General features: G+C 35.6%; 2 protein-coding genes across 26 annotated transcripts in view; one reads left to right on the top strand and one right to left on the bottom strand.

The window, feature by feature from the left end:
- The first annotated feature begins 2 nt into the window (after positions 1-2).
- Positions 3-12,723, top strand: LOC125668026 (DNA methyltransferase 1-associated protein 1-like). 2 transcript variants are annotated; one of them, XM_048901763.2, is made up of 13 exons: positions 3-322; positions 2,383-2,482; positions 3,233-3,321; positions 4,379-4,499; positions 4,584-4,658; positions 7,464-7,682; positions 8,905-9,012; positions 9,528-9,719; positions 10,138-10,209; positions 10,287-10,359; positions 10,562-10,716; positions 11,888-12,058; positions 12,362-12,723. In XM_048901763.2, exons 2-13 carry the CDS (start codon positions 2,390-2,392, stop codon positions 12,422-12,424), a joined length of 1,431 nt encoding a protein of 476 aa, XP_048757720.2. In that variant the 5' UTR covers positions 3-322; positions 2,383-2,389; the 3' UTR covers positions 12,425-12,723. The 2 variants fall into 2 exon arrangements, with proteins under 2 accessions (XP_048757720.2, XP_048757719.2); XM_048901762.2 differs by lacking the exon at positions 3-322 and adding an exon at positions 2,080-2,236.
- A 1,767-nt stretch (positions 12,724-14,490) lies between these two features.
- Positions 14,491-16,078, bottom strand: part of LOC125668024 (uncharacterized) — a 44,805-nt gene continuing 43,217 nt past the window's right edge. For all 24 annotated transcript variants that reach the window (XM_056162577.1, XM_056162565.1, XM_056162578.1 and 21 more), the window contains one exon: positions 14,491-16,021. In XM_056162577.1, the coding sequence (XP_056018552.1) occupies positions 15,983-16,021 (39 nt within the window). In that variant the 3' untranslated portion in view covers positions 14,491-15,982. The remainder of the gene's footprint in view (positions 16,022-16,078) is intronic.

Raw genomic sequence — 16,078 nt, 5'->3', positions numbered from 1 at the left:
TGTTAAATTTCTTAGATAAGTTGAACTGTATATTTTCTTTTTCTTTTATTTTTTCATCAAGATGGTCTTATTTATGTATTATCAATTATCTTCCAATATCATTTTACAATAATCAACAAAGTTACAACCAAATATTAATATTCTTTATTTTTGTCGTGCGTTTGTACGCATATTTCATGAAAGGGTTATCACAAAAATGTTTGAGGTCATTTAAATGTTTGAACAGACGACATTCTATACTCTTATATGTAAGCAATCCTGCAACATTGAATAACCAATATTTTGCGAAAGCCTCAGACACTTGAGAAAGGAACTTCAGACTGTAAGTAATGCTTTATTTTAAACTTTTACAATTAGAAATAGCACTATGGTAAACGTAAAACAATGTCGTGTGAAAATTACAGTGTTTTACGGGTGAAGAGGGTAATTGATTTAAATCAAACAACACTTTTAACAGAGTTGTGGAAAACATTTCTAGACAGCCAGTCATTCGGACTGCCAAGAAGGCAACATAAGCCAGTCCGAAGTAATTTAAGCCAGTCCGAAATCTAAAGTCACAAAAAAAAAAACAAAAAAAACCCACTAAAAAGTACACAACATTTATTTACTTTATCAAACATCTTTATACAAAAGTTTCATAATTACATTTACTCAGTCTCCATTTCTATGCTCGTGAAATCTCCACAGGTCTTCGGTGAAGAACAAAATTTTCATGATCTGTTATAGAAGAGTACCTGTAGTTTGTTGAGCCGAAGATAAAATTTTTAAAGCGAGTCTTTGGTATGCAGCCGGCAGCCTACAGTGCTGTTGGGTGTCAATGCAAATACATGCACAGCATGTCATTTTAACACCATCGAATTTCAACCATTCCCGCCCCTCTGTCCAATTGTGTTTGAATTCTCTTTGTCGAGATCTTTCGTATTTAACCTTGTCTTCATCTGTTAGTAAAAATAAGTGTTTTACCTGGTTTCGCTCCAGCTGTAAATTTAGTGGGCCATGCGGCCATGCTGGTTTTGCTTTAATCAGCCTCGATCTCGTTTAAGGAAAAAGTATTACGCAATCGCATTTTAGTTTTATAAGATAATTGCGCTGAAAAATGCGCCGATGCTTACAGGAAACAAAATATCAAAACCAAAAACAAAAACAGGCCGGTCATTTGGACCGACATCAATGGCATTTTTACCGGTTGCAAGCATTTTTAATTGGTTCTGCGGGCATGACCGGCAGTTTTCCACAACTCTGGTTGGGAACACTTCCCCTAAAACGCGATTATCCCTCTCTAGCGAGAGTAAATATATCCCGTACAGAGAGGGATAATCGCGTTTTCGCAAGAATATCTCGCTGTAGGGGAAGTGTTCCCAACCTGTTTGACCCTCACTTCACCAATCCACTACCTAATTACTGCAGGTCTAGATTCAAAGTCTTCCATTTTCTTACCGCATGTCTATATTTGTGATCATAATGTGATGTTGACTTGATTGCAACTTCTTGAGCTTGTGAAAGATGCCTTCAGTGTATTTTTCATTCAATGGAAGTAAAAAAAAAAATATACACAAAATAAACACTTTCAATACTTATGTAGCCTTTAGGTCACATTAATATGTTTACGGTGTGACCGTTGAGACGAGCGAAGACCCATAACATCTTACAATACGACTTTTAGGTGATTCATTTAATGCGGAAAATATAACGTGGTTGATGTAAACAGTGCATTGTGACGTCATCATTAGCTGCGATTGTTTTTCTTTCATATCAAGCAATTATCCACAACAAAATATACGAAGGTATCGGAAAGCTTGTCTGTAATTTAAAATCATTTGTGGTACTTCCCAAACTATTTATTTGTTTTATCTATGGGGTTGTCAATGAAGTATTCCGCAGTGACGGCGACATTTTTCCGGAAGCATTATGGGTAGTCCCCATCATTATTCAGCTGATGAAGAGCAAATCACGTGACTCAATTGCGTAATCATTGGAGCGAGCTCGTCGTGTCACTTCGTGATGCGAGCTTCGCTCGCTATTAACATGTTTTTAGACTTACTATGGGGAAATTTCATCATTTGACATTTTGTAGCAAATATTTATCTGGAAGACAAGCAACCCAGATGTTTTTGCCCCTGACAGGACTTGTGCCTGAAGACCAGTGATGGTCAATGGCACCAAATGTGATGTAGGAAAGGAGAAAATTTAAGGCTGGACCGGGAATCGAACTCGGGATGCCTGCAGTACTAGTCAGGTGCTTTAACCACTGAGCTATCCAGGCCGATATCCACGGTCCATATAGCCCTTACTACTACAGAGCTATTTACCAACTAGCCTAAGATATACATTTATAATTGATAAACTTAAGCTTCTAGTATAAATACAAATTCTCTCTTTCAGGCAAAAAATGGCTGCAGGAACAGATGTCAGAGATATTTTGGAATTAGAAAGTCCAGAACAGCAATTTATCACAAAAGATGCTTTAATGAATAATAAGCAGGTATATGTTACTTTCTGCAAATTTCTTCAAGATTGATTTGTAACTAACAATAGACATTTGAACTGCACATGGCTCTAATTCTTGAAGTCAGGTCCTGATTAACTTAAATAAATGTACTCTTAATCTCTCAAAGCCTAATATTGGCTGAGATTAAGCTCGGCTGGGTATTTGTACTGATGCCTACACAGAATCTGTCCATCATAAGTCATGTCGAAATTCACATTCAACTTCAGCCAGTTCTAGTAACAATATTGTTCACTCAGATAAGTGATTTGACTGTTCAACTAACTCTCTATCACTATTAATGCTGCATTGCTTACCGTCTAGGTATGAAAATCCCAGAATAAAAACACTAAATTTTTCGTTGAAATGAAAACTCCCATAACATAATTGTTTATCTCTTGATATTGAAGAGTTCCTATAATCTGATTTTTTTATTAGTGATATACAGTAGGTATGGGCAGTTACTACATATCACTAAAAAAAAAACCACACACACATTTGGACACTAGATATTCTGTAAGACACTTTCTTGTGAAGTGTTATGCTTAGACAGCCCCCCCCCCCAAGTTACTGATAATTTGGTTTTAACTGCTCTCACTTTATATAGGATTAACATCATGTGATCATTATAGGACCTTATTTTGTCTAAGATCATCTGAATGATCAATTAATCAAGTTACTCTCTTTCGTTTTGAAATACAGTACATATATATTGATTGTGTCATTGTGAATAAATGCGTATTTTAGAAAAAGGCGGCCAGAAAATCTGATGTTTCATTCAAGAGACCAGAGGGAATGCACAGAGAGCTATGGGGGCTTTTATGGACAGATAACAGGTATGTGACTTCATATATTACCCAGAACTTTTTTATTATTATACCCCACACAACAAGTTGCAGAGGATATAATGTTTTTGACATGTCGGTCCTGTTTATGTCAGTGCAACTCCTCTGAAACTGCTTAAAAGAATTTCATGAAACTTTGTAGTTAACGAGGACTTGCTGTGTTGATGTGCAAGTTCGCAGGAAATTCTGATTCTGATTTATTCTGGGAGTTATGCCCCTTTTGAATTTAGAAGTTTGGTCTCTGTCAGTTATGTTCTTGTCAGCACAACTCCATGAAACCAAGTAACAGAATTTCATGTAGGTATATTCAAAGGAAATTCTGCTTTGATTTGTTTTCTTGGAGTTATGCCCCTTGTAACATAGAAGTTTCACTAGATTAAATATCCTACTGAAACAGTTTGTCAGCACAACTCCTCTGAAACTGTTCAAAAGAATTTCATGTAACTTTGTAATTTGATATGGACATACTGTGTAGATGTACATATTCATAGGAAATTCTGATTTTTAAGAAGTTGTGCCCCTATTGAACATAGATGTTTGGCCAAAATATACGATTTGGTACAACTTGTGTGAAACCAGTTTTCAAGCCACATATTGTTAAGATATTTCTGTTTTGATATTTTACATTTTTAAACAATATTACACATAACTTGAGTATTGCAATCTAGTTATATGCGAGAAAATAGTACAGTATAGCACAGAGGCGTAAGAATTTTTTTTATATTTTGCATAGCATTGCCATTCATTATGTGTATTATTGTCATTCATTGTGAGGGTATGGATTATGTGAACTTGCCTCACTTTTTCTTTCATAAGTTATTAATTTAAATCAGATAGAACAGAACGGACAACAAATATTTGTGATAACTCTTGGGCAAAAAAAAAATAGCCCCCAAAACAAAACATATGTATTTGCTTTCAGCCCAAAGAAATAGTCTTTTAGTACTCCTAACAGTACTATTAGTACTCCTAACAGTACTATTAGTACTCCTAACAGTACTATTAGTACTCCTAACAGTACTATTAAGTAAGTTTAATTTATATTCAGAGATGCACCTCCAATCATACCCACTGATACAAACCAAGGTTATAAACAAATGAAGGCCAAAATAGGGAGCAGCAAAGTTCGACCTTGGAAGTGGATGCCATTCACAAATCCTGCAAGAAAGGTGGGTGAAAAGTTTGAAAATTTCTACTCTCTCTGTATTGTCATCTTTTGAATATAGATAAGTACATTTTAAATTTTTCTTTAGGATGGTGCAGTGTTTTATCACTGGAGAAGAGTAGCAGACGAAGGAAAGGATTATCCATTTGCAAGATTTAACAAGGTTTAACTATTTTTAAATGTTTACAAATCCATAATGTACTTTTAGTCTTAATTCATTGTTATGTATGAGATTAGTGATTGCCTGTAAATGGGCATTGTTATGTATGAGATGGGTGATTGCCTGTAAATGGGCATTGTTATGTATGAGATGGGTGATTGCCTGTAAATGGGCATTGTTATGTATGAGATGGGTGATTGCCTGTAAATGGGCATTGTTATGTATGAGATGGGTGATTGCCTGTAAATGGGAGATGGGTGATTGCCTGTAAATGGGCAATGCCGGATATAGCAGGATGCATGGGAAGTGGCATCGTCGGTTACCCACGGGTGCTTCTATTCGATTATCTCCATCATGAGGGAGCGTGAGTGGACTCAAAACCGTGGTTTGCGACGATGGGGAAGTGGTAGATGTGTTGTAATCTGTGTTAGTGGAGGAAGAGGTTAAGGCATCTATTTAATGTGAATGAGAGTGTAGGAAATAGAAGAATTTGTAACGTTGAAGATTAGTGGAATGTGATAATGAAATGGAAATGAATAGAAAAAAAACTCTTAGTATAGTGTGAAAATATTTTTGTCCCCCGTCACAACGCAGAAGGGGATATATAACCAGTGTATGTCTGTCTGTCATACTTGACTTTGTGGACAACTCCTTGGAAACCGCGCAATGGATTTTGTTCAAATTTTGCAGGATTGTTAGTCACAATATGTAGTTGATCATATTACACTACAAGTTTGATTCTACAAATTTTCCAGGAGTTATGGGACTTTTGTGCTTCAACTTTTTTTTGACGGACATATATAGCTACGCATATGTGCAGCAATCTTGTTAGGATCAGAATGAATTTATGATTTTCAGCTGAGCTGAACATCCTTCCAAGGAGAGATAATGAAATGAAATTTTAGATGAAATAACATTTAAAAATAATCCTTAGAACCATTAGGCCAAAAATTGAAAAAACTTCCATATGTGGTGTGGTTACAAGTTTACCTTAAGACTGAGGCCTGAGTGAGGCCACTATAGGTGTGCAGAATGCTGGTCTGAGTGGGGCTGCTATAGGTGTGCAGAATGGGGTCTGAGTGGGGCCATTATAGGAGTGCAGAATGGGGTCTGAGTGAGGCCGATATAGGAGTGCAGAATGCAGGTCTGGATGGGGCCGATATAGGAGTGCAGAATGGGGTCTGAGTGGGGCCACTATAGGAGTGCAGAATGGGGTCTGAGTGAGGCCGATATAGGACTGCAGAATGGGGCTCTGAGTGGGGCCACTATAGGAGTACAGAATACAGGTTTGAGTGGGGCCACTATAGGAGTGCATAATGGGGTCTGAGTGGGGTTGTTATAGTAGTGCATAATGGGACTCTTAGTGGGGCTGTTATTAGAGTGCAGAATGGGGGCCTGAGTGGGGCTACTATAGGAGTGCAGAATTGGGGCCTGAGTGGGGCCACTATAGGAGTGCATAATGGGACTCTGAGTGGGGTTGTTATAGGAGTGCAGAATGGGGGCCAGAGTGGGGCCACTATAGGAGTGCTGAATGGGGCTGCTATAGGTGTTCAGAATGGGGGTATGAGTGGGGCTGCTATAGGAGTGCCGAATGCTGGTCTGAGTGGGGCTGCTACAGGAGTGCTGAGTGGGGCTGCTACAGGAGTGCTGAGTGGGGTTGTTATAGGAGTGCAGAATGGGGTTGGGTGTAAGTGGGGCCAATATAGGAGTACAGAATGTACCAATAATGCTTTAAGTTGTTTTCTTCGATCACACTTTAAAGCACATACACCATTTCTCATGTATCACAATATCATGACCATGGGGACCATATGCATTGACCATAGAGAAAATATTCTGACCAAAACTTTTTTGTTGAGTATAGATCATGATGCTCATGACCAAGAGTGATCTCAAGATTTATATAGAAATATGTATTGAAAAATCTTCTCAAAGTTCTTTCTTTAAAGTACAGTGCTGCTCCAAATTAATATCTAAACATCATCATGAAGCCTAGATTTAAATTTGTTCAGATTATGCTCCCCAGTGGTAAGATAATGGACTAGAGTAGGAATATAAATGTGTTGATCAAAGATAAAATGTGATCAGGGACTTAGACTGAGGATGAAGACCTGGTATTATAAGACTCATTTCCTGGGGAGAATGATGTGACCCAGGTGAGCATTATGGTTACAGGGTCCTATTCTGTGTCATTTAGAGGCTGTGGTCCTATTCTGTGTTATTTACAGGCCGTGGTCCTATTCTGTGTTATTTACAGGCTGTGGTCCTATTCTGTGTTATTTACAGGCTGTGGTCCTATTCTGTGTTATTTACAGGCTGTGGTCCTATTCTGTTTTATTTACAGGCTGTGGACCTATTCTGTTTTATTTACAGGCCGTGGTCCTATTCTGTTTTATATACAGGCTGTGGTCCTATTCTGTGTTATTTACAGGCTGTGGACCTATTCTGTTTTATTTACAGGCTGTGGTCCTATTCTGTGTTATTTACAGGCTGTGGTCGTATTCTGTGTTATTTACAGGCTGTGGTCCTATTCTGTGTTATTTACAGGCCGTGGACCTATTCTGTTCTGTTTTCAGGGCGTGGTCCTATTCTGTTTTATTTACAGGCTGTGGTCGTATTCTGTGTTATTTACAGGCTGTGGTCCTATTCTGTTTTATTTACAGGCTGTGGTCCTATTCTCTATTATTTACAGGCTGTGGACCTATTCTGTTTTATTTACAGGTCGTGGTCCTATTCTGTCTTATTTACAGGCTGTGGTCCTATTCTGTGTTATTTACAGGCTGTGGTCCTATTCTGTGTTATTTACAGGCTGTGGACATTCCAGTGTACTCAGATCTGGAATATCAGCAACATCTCCATGATGACAATTGGACGAGACAGGAAACAGATTTTCTTTTTGACCTGTGTAAACGTTTTGACTTGCGCTTCATTTTAATTCACGACCGCTGGAACAGGGACAAGTTTCCGAACAGAAGTGTGGAGGACATAAAGGAGAGATACTATGGTATCTGTAACACTCTGTCAAAGGTAAGACTGCTGAGGTATTTAATCATCAGTGATATGTTCAACAAGGCTCTACAGTAATTTTTGGACCTAAGCATTAGATATGTTTATTGTTTATTCACCACTCAAGGATCCTGAGAGGGGGGGGGGGGGGGGGGGGGGGGGGGGCATGTACAGGTTAGCAAGCAATTAATTATAACAATGAAAATAAATAACAATCATTAAGAAGTACTAATACTGTCAGAGTTCACACTTCTGCATTGCACACATCTATAATTATATATGAGATATTGATTGTAGACAAGAATTAAATTAACAACATGATATATTCAATAAAGTGATCCAACTGCTTCACACATCTAAGGATAGTGCCAGTTTCAGAGACTGCGGGTAATGATAGTGTTGTGTGAATACATATAAAGTTGTAATCAAATCAGTATAATTATAGTTTAGTAAGTACAGTATGCAAGTATAAAACACATGTACATGCAGGATCCAGTTGTTCTGAATGTTTTATGCTAATGCAGGGGGGGGGGGGGGTGTGTAGTTATAATAGAATAATTATATAAATGAAAACAATTGTATGAAGTGTTAAAGAAAGTATAAATTGTTGACTTGATTACAGGGGGCCTGGTAGTAAATTTATTGTACCAGACTGTTGGTACAAGTGTAAATCAAAGGAAATGTGTACAATGCAATGAGATGTACTTGTAGTATCACATTCCACTGTTCAAAATCATCTTACTGAATACAGCAAGTATAATACAGATAATACATATGTACATGCATATGTTTATGTATGACTGTACTAAATATCATTCTTCAGCCTGGCCAAAGTAAGCATTGTGATGTATTTGTTCTTCATTATCATGATTAATATTGATGGGACCAACTTGTATCTGGGGATAAATATATCAACTTTATTTGTGTTTTTAAGAGACTTGTAAACATATTCTCTTTCTTTGTCACTCTATCAGATGCAATCCGATTAAAATCAGCTTCTCGATCCGCTCCTCTTTTTTTTAAATGTCGCTACACAAGGCGACAACATAAGAATAAGTGAGTGGATCGAGGAGCTGATATTAATCAGATTGTATCAGTTGTTAATTGTTGACTATGATAAGGAGCAATGGTTTGCATTGGCATAATCAATATCTGTATGTATGCAACATTATTTGACTGATACGGTACCATTAAATATATTTTTTTAATATATTTAGTATCAATGATCTGTGGTGATTTTTAGGTCAGAATACCACAAGGTACTGAGCCCAAAATTCGAGCTTTTGATGCAGAGCATGAAAGAAAACGAAAACAGCAGCTGATCAAACTGTTTGATAGAACTCCTGAGCAGGTTTGTCATTGATAAAAAAAAATCTGAGTCTCAACCCTGTAATAATGGGAGGGGGGGGATCTACTGTATAAGCAGAATTTAATTTTGGCGTTATTAGTGAGGGTGTTAAGATCACTAAAATTGAATATCACTAACAATTTATTCTGTATCGTGGATGACAGTTACCTTTCTTGGAATTATGATTTTGTTAAAATTAGCTCTTGCTAAGTATATATCCATTTTTATTTGAAAAATCAATAAATTTGTGTATCACTAAAAGTTCCACTTATACAGTAGTAGATTTTTTAAAATTCATTTGATTGCAATGCATCAAGTGGAATATTTACATACATGTAATAAAGTATATTACCGTATAAAGATTTTGAATGAAATTTGATGCAAAGGTACATATTTGATATGTTATTCTATTGTACAGCAAATTTTACGAATATATTTGTAATAGATTGATACGAAACTTTCGATATGAACATGTAAAATGTATTTATATATATTCATAAACAAAAATATTTTGACAGGTTGAGGAGGAAGAACATTTGATTGCAGAACTGAAGAAAATTGAACTACGGAAGAAAGAGCGTGAAAAGAAAACGCAGGACCTGCAGAAACTGATTACAGCAGCCGACAGCAATTTTGACAGCAGACGGTCAGAGAAGAAGCAGACCAAGAAAAAGATTCACACTCCTCATCAGAAGATAAACCCAACAATTGTAAGAAAATACGCGAGGATATTATCTATATATATATAAATTACGCGAGGATATTATCATTCTGAATATCGAAAATATACGCAAGGATATCATCATTCTGAATATCGAAACTCTGGCACAATGAAACATATATACTGTATATAAAGATTCACACAACAATTGTAAGAAAATACGCGAGGATATTATCATTCTGAATATCGAAACTCTGGCACAATGAAACATATATACTTTAGATAAAGATTCAAAAATGGATTTGTGTAGTTTGGCTATACTGTATATTCCAGTGTAAGCCTGGTGCATTAAGTAGAACAAGAAATGAAGACATGGTGATGTCTCATTGTATTCATGAAAGATAAGGCCGTTTTTCTGAAAACCCAAGTGGAAGTTATTAAATTCTTTCATTTCTTTATCATTTTAGTCTACACCAGAGCCCAGTGGAATTAAATTTGCAGATTTCAAGACATCAGGCGTGTCTTTGCGAAGCCAGAGGGTAAGGTTCTTTAATCCAGAATTTATAAAACTTCTATTAGATCAAAGGGTTGCTCATCTTTGGCTTTATTTTACCAGATGAAATTACCAGCATCTGTTGGACAGAAGAAGATGAAAGCAATTGAACAAGTCCTGGAAGAGCTTGGCATCGGTACAGTACTTATTATGTTTTAGAACTTTTCATGCTAGTCTTGTTAAATGAATGTGCTAAATTTTGATTAAGCTATTATTAGATTATTTACAGTAACAATTGTCAATGCTGACTGACATTAAATTCTCTATGAATTGATTATCTTTAGAAATTGTGTAAAATGACTTGTCAAAAAATTTTATTTGATGTTTTTATTTGGTAGAATATAATCCAATTCCCACGGAAGACACAGTTACACATTTCAATGAATTGCGACAGGATGTTGTTTTGCTTTATGAATTGAAAATTGCCTTAGCAACATGTGATTATGAACTGGAGTCCTTAAAACACAGATTTGAAACACTAGCACCTGGAAAGGTATTGTTTTTCTTCACGAGTTTGATATTCACTGATCTGGTATAAGGACCCAGTCCCATTTGTAAATTGACCCCATATTTTCTCTCAGAATATAAGTGAAAAATTCCTTATGACAACTGTAAATCCTGGGAATGACTGAGTTGTCTTAGGGAGTAGTTATCTTAATTCTGTATATCAAGTGTAAAAGATAAAGAAATGTGTAAAAAAAAAAAAAAAAAAACCTACAAAGAATTTGTGTTTATTTGACCTTCAAAAGATAATAGGGTCTAACCTATGGGTGGGTATTCTATTGTGCCTGTGTGTTTTTGCATGCATGTATCCATCCGTCCGTGAAAGCACTGCAGCTAATGAATTGAAAATTTATGCACGAACTAACTTATATCAATGGGTTACAAATCAAGTTTGAGTTTAGGCTTTTGTTGACTTATTTTTGAAAGAGTTATGGACCTTGAACTTAGCAAATTCCAGACTGTTTTTGGCTGTCCCTGCAGTTATTGAATTGAAAGGTGATGCACAAACTTGTATCGACAAGTTACGCAGATCAAGTAAATCAACAATTGTAAGACAATAAATGTCATGAGAAATTTGATTTCTGAATATTGAAACTTATATCAATGGGTTACAGATCAAGTTTGGGATTTGTTGACTTGTTTTTGAAAGAGTTATGGACCTTGAACTTAGCTAATAATGCTACAAAGCAGGGCCCTTTTGCAATGTGCCATCGCAAAATTCTTGAAATATGAACATCGAACATTCATGGAATCCTTTACAGAAGTTGTGCCTATAAGGCACATGAGCCTCTTTTCTGAAGTTGTGCCTATAAGGCACATGGGCCTCTTTACTGAAGTTGTGCCTGTAAGGCACATGGGCCTCTTTACTGAAGTTGTGCGTATAAGGCACATGGGCCTCTTTTCTGAAGTTGTGCTTATAAGGCACATGGGCCTCTTTACTGAAGTTGTGCCTATAAGGCACATGGGCCTCTTTATTGAAGTTGTGCCTATAAGGCACATGGGCCTCTTTACTGAAGTTGTGATGGAAACTTATGATGGGAGCTGATGCAGTGGTTTTTGAAATATATTTTAATTAAAGTTGCTTTCAGCATACAGCACAACATTTACAAAGGGGGTATGTGTGAGTGACCTGTTTTTGAACTTGTTTTACTTGTTTTCAGCCTCTTCCAATAGAAGCCACAGTCAAATCTGAGCCAATGTGTTCTGTGTTGGGGTCAGATGCAGCTGAATCTCTCATCACTCCCAACATCTCCCCAGAGTCTCCCTCCAAACTGAAGAAGCTGTCCGAGGCTATTGATGTGGTCAATTCTAACCCTCCAGGAACACCCAATGTAAGCAATACACACACTTACCTTGACCTCATATTTTTCCATCACTATTGGATTACAAACTTAAAATATTTGGTGGCATTTTAAATGGAGATATATTCCCCAACATGCTGCATCCTCATGCAGTTTGCAGTCTATGTAACCTGTAGTTAATGTTGTAAACTTTCTTTCTTTTTTTGAATTTCCTTCTTTATAAAATGTCTTACTGTTATGCCCTCTGGGCCCAAAATTGGAATAAACTTATCTTATCTTATTCCAGTACTGAGAAATTGGTTTCACTATTTCATACATACAATATATTTGCAGAGAAAACGAAAAGCAGCTTTGGAACAGGGTAACATGCTAAAGAAAATGAAACAGAAAGTGTGAACATGAACAACTTCACCTGAGACAATGTAATAACATAAACACTTTCACGCAAGTTAATGTTTGTAACAACTTGGCAAATTGGTGAATGCCTTGCTGCGCTGCGCTCCAACTTGAATACTGCATACAGTGACCTGAATCCGCTTTACCTGTGTGTAGTGGATATGACAGTGTCAGGAAACTTGCTAAAATTCCATGTACATCAAAAATGAAGCCCACAATAACAGGTCATATTGTTGTTTATTGCTAGCATTTATGTGATCTTAGGGAAATAGACCAAATAAAGTGGTGCATCATTACAATTCTGACTATGTTCATTTCACTTGTGTACCAAAGAAGTAGGTACAGTTTCTAAAGTCATCTGGCCCAAAATATCGATGATTTCACTTGGAGCTCAAACCCTGGCATTCAAATAAGGAATAGATTAAAAAACCCAAAATTCGCTCAATTTGATCAGCAACATGATTTGTGTCAAATGACAAGAACTTGAAGTTGGTATGAAATAGCAAAAATGCCATTTTCAATGAAAATATCCACAAATTCATGGGGTTTTCCTTTCAGAAAACATACAGCGCATGCGTCGAGCAAATTCATATTGAAGCATGTTTTTCATCTTAAAATAATACACAATATATATAATTTTCATTTTGCTCGACAAATGCGCACATCTTTTCCTGAGCAATAATCTGTATGACATTTGACAGTTTTCAGGCTTATTTTGAGAAAAAGGCGGGAAATGTCTTGTTCGTGATGTCATAATGCTATCCATTTAGGAATATCATTCTGATTTTGTTGACATAATATACCTGGCATATATTTTACTTTCTTAAAACCCTGATTAAGTTTAATTCCAGACACATTTTATAGAGAGAAATTTTTTGGGGCCTTTTTATGTAGACAATCGTACCTTGTTCTTTTCTATTACAAGAATTACTTATTGGTATGTCGGCTTAATATGCAATTTCGAAGTTGCCCAATAGTTCTTTCCCTTTGTGGAACTCTTACGCACAGTGAGACGCAAAACATGCATGGTGGATACAAATGCTTATCGCTGCCTTCATGTATTGCCTAAAGGCCGATTATCAGACGTCATGCAACACCCAAACTGCAGGGACATACAATATTAGTAAGTTTATTAGTATTTAATAATAAAATAGCTCAAACAAAAATTGATAATCACCATTTTTCTTTGTTTAAAATATCACTCGTGCAGAAGAGGAAATAAAAAAATTCATATTTAATTTAAGGAAGATGTCTTATTTAAAGGTAGCTCCACCCTTGTGCAACGTCATAGGTTTTCACAAAATCTTCATTTAATTAAACTTCATGCATATAGAAAAGAAATATCTCTTTTAGGGGAATTTTATTCTGACAGTGGGTATAGTAAAAATTTTATAGGCTATTTGATACCAAAAAAGTTAATATTTTCTACAATAATCAATTATCTATATTTTTTTTTTTTTAAAATTGTCAAGGGCAATAACTCCTATGCTGGCTTTTTGTCTATTGTTAGTCCACAATTAATTTGTATATGATTATGCAGTAGCATGTTTAAGATTTTAACCAGGTTTTTGTGTATTTTTATTACCTATACTGTTTAATGAAAACATGCAATTATCTGTCAGGTGTTAACATATACTGTCCGCCATCTTGAAAAAAGGTGGCACTATATATATTTTCTTTGCATGTCTAAAATTAAATCAAACTATATTAAGTGGAAATTCATAAACCATTAATATTAATAAGTCACATGTGGGTGGAGCTACCTCAAGACAAAGATATGTCCTAAGGGGAACTATGACAAATCTTGGTCTCCAGTGCATCTTCTGAAGCTCTCATATATTAGTAGCCTTTTGATATTGGTTCTAACTTTAAGACATGTCTTAGCTGGATTAATAAATTCATCCCATGTGTTAATGATATCATAATATATATTCATTAATGTTTCTAATGTGTTTAATTATTTGGCTACAAATCTAAGTGATGTCAGTGAAATATATTTATGTTGGGGTTTTGTTTCCAACTCGAGGCGAACAAATGTTGAGGAAGACAAGCACAAAACAATGGAATAATGTGTACAAATTCTTTATTCCGTGCCAAACCAAAAAAGGAGTCCTAAACCAACTAAATTCTTTTTATAATGTTCCTGTTATATCAAAGGAAAGAGTAGTTGTATCATTTGATTTATTCATGAAAAGTTGCTTTCATATATGAAATTAACACATTTAGACAAAACATTTCATTTTTTTCTATTTCTATATTGATGTTAAGTCTAAAAAAATTCAGGCAATGGTTTTAAAAAGTTTCTGTATTTGTGAAGCCACATTGCCTGTCAGTCTCTACAAAATACTAACAAGTATTAATCCTTAACAATGTGGTAGTAATATGCTACCACAATTAGTGTTTATAGGTCTGGTGCATGACGACCCTTGTCTAACAGGAGATTGATTTTATATACATTATCTGTAGCACAGTATGTTGTAAGCACATCTTATGGAAGTTTCTTTAGCATCCCTACAGGTCTCTATAAAAGTTACACAGGAAAAAATCATGGAGACTAATAGACAAGTTTTGATTGGTTCGTGAAATTAACTTATTTTCTGACATATATGTACAGGTGTGGGTGTGTGTATAGTAATATCACAGTCAATAAAGGACGGATGTTTACAAATGTTATTCAACCCATTAAAACACAAGTATAACTTAGAAGTACTTATCACACACAAGTACATACAATGTACTGTGGAATCATCATTGTTCTTGGGGATTGATGTTCGTGGATTTCGTGGGTCATTCTTACCCACGAATTTACGTGTCCTCGAACATTTTTAAACCAAGTAGGATTATCTCTCCTAGTGACATTGTATTGCTTACCCATGAAATTACGTCCCCATGAACTAGCAAAATTTTACTTACACACAAACATTGGCCCCCAGGAATTAAAATGATTCTACAATATAGAGAACAATTTGAGATCTACAATTCATAGAACACGTCTACTGAACAAGAATGTGATAAAAATCTTATTGTAAAAAGCGATTCAGATGTTGAATATGAATGAACAATGATGCATACAAATAAAGTTGTATAAATCAATGATATACAAAAATATAAATTAATGATGATACATACACAGCTTAATGGACGGAACTAAAGTGTAAATGAAATATCAAAATAACACATCACATAAATTGTACATGTCATAAGAAATAGCACAGGTATTTTTCTATCTACGTCTAAATTTATGAATGTCAATAAATAAATTGAATGTAATGATGTACAAAAAATCTTAGGAAATGTACATTTTTTACATAAACATCTAAATTGACACTGGAAAGGTTGTACAGTCAAAGTATTAACAATGGAAAAGTGACATAGCAAACCCTAAAAACAGATGATGAAAATGTTGTGTAATACAGTACACAAATAAATAAAGCACTGATGAGAATTTCTGTCGTACTCGTCTAATGTTTCGGTAAATGCAGATAAATTTGTGCTCGGTAAGTAGCAGAGGTCAGCAGAGGTCACGCAACAATATCAGCTGTTGGCTTTGATTCTTTTTTACTTCACATTTCCTTCCTCATAAAGTTTGTACACCAACTAAAATACAGATTATTAGAATTTTACTACATAACAAAGATTACATTCATTTCTAAC

The sequence above is a fragment of the Ostrea edulis genome, chromosome 4 (assembly GCF_947568905.1).
Source record: "Ostrea edulis chromosome 4, xbOstEdul1.1, whole genome shotgun sequence".
NCBI lineage: Eukaryota > Metazoa > Mollusca > Bivalvia > Ostreida > Ostreidae > Ostrea > Ostrea edulis.
Note: the sequence above shows the minus strand (reverse complement) of the source record. Positions and strands in the feature narration are given on the sequence as shown.

Coding starts and splice junctions, on each gene's coding strand:
- LOC125668026 (XM_048901762.2), top strand. CDS start 2,217: ATGCCTGCAGTACTAGTCAG. Junction 4,659..7,463: donor CATTTGCAAGATTTAACAAG/GTTTAACTATTT, acceptor TGTTATTTACAG/GCTGTGGACATTCCAGTGTA. Junction 9,720..10,137: donor AGAAGATAAACCCAACAATT/GTAAGAAAATAC, acceptor TTATCATTTTAG/TCTACACCAGAGCCCAGTGG.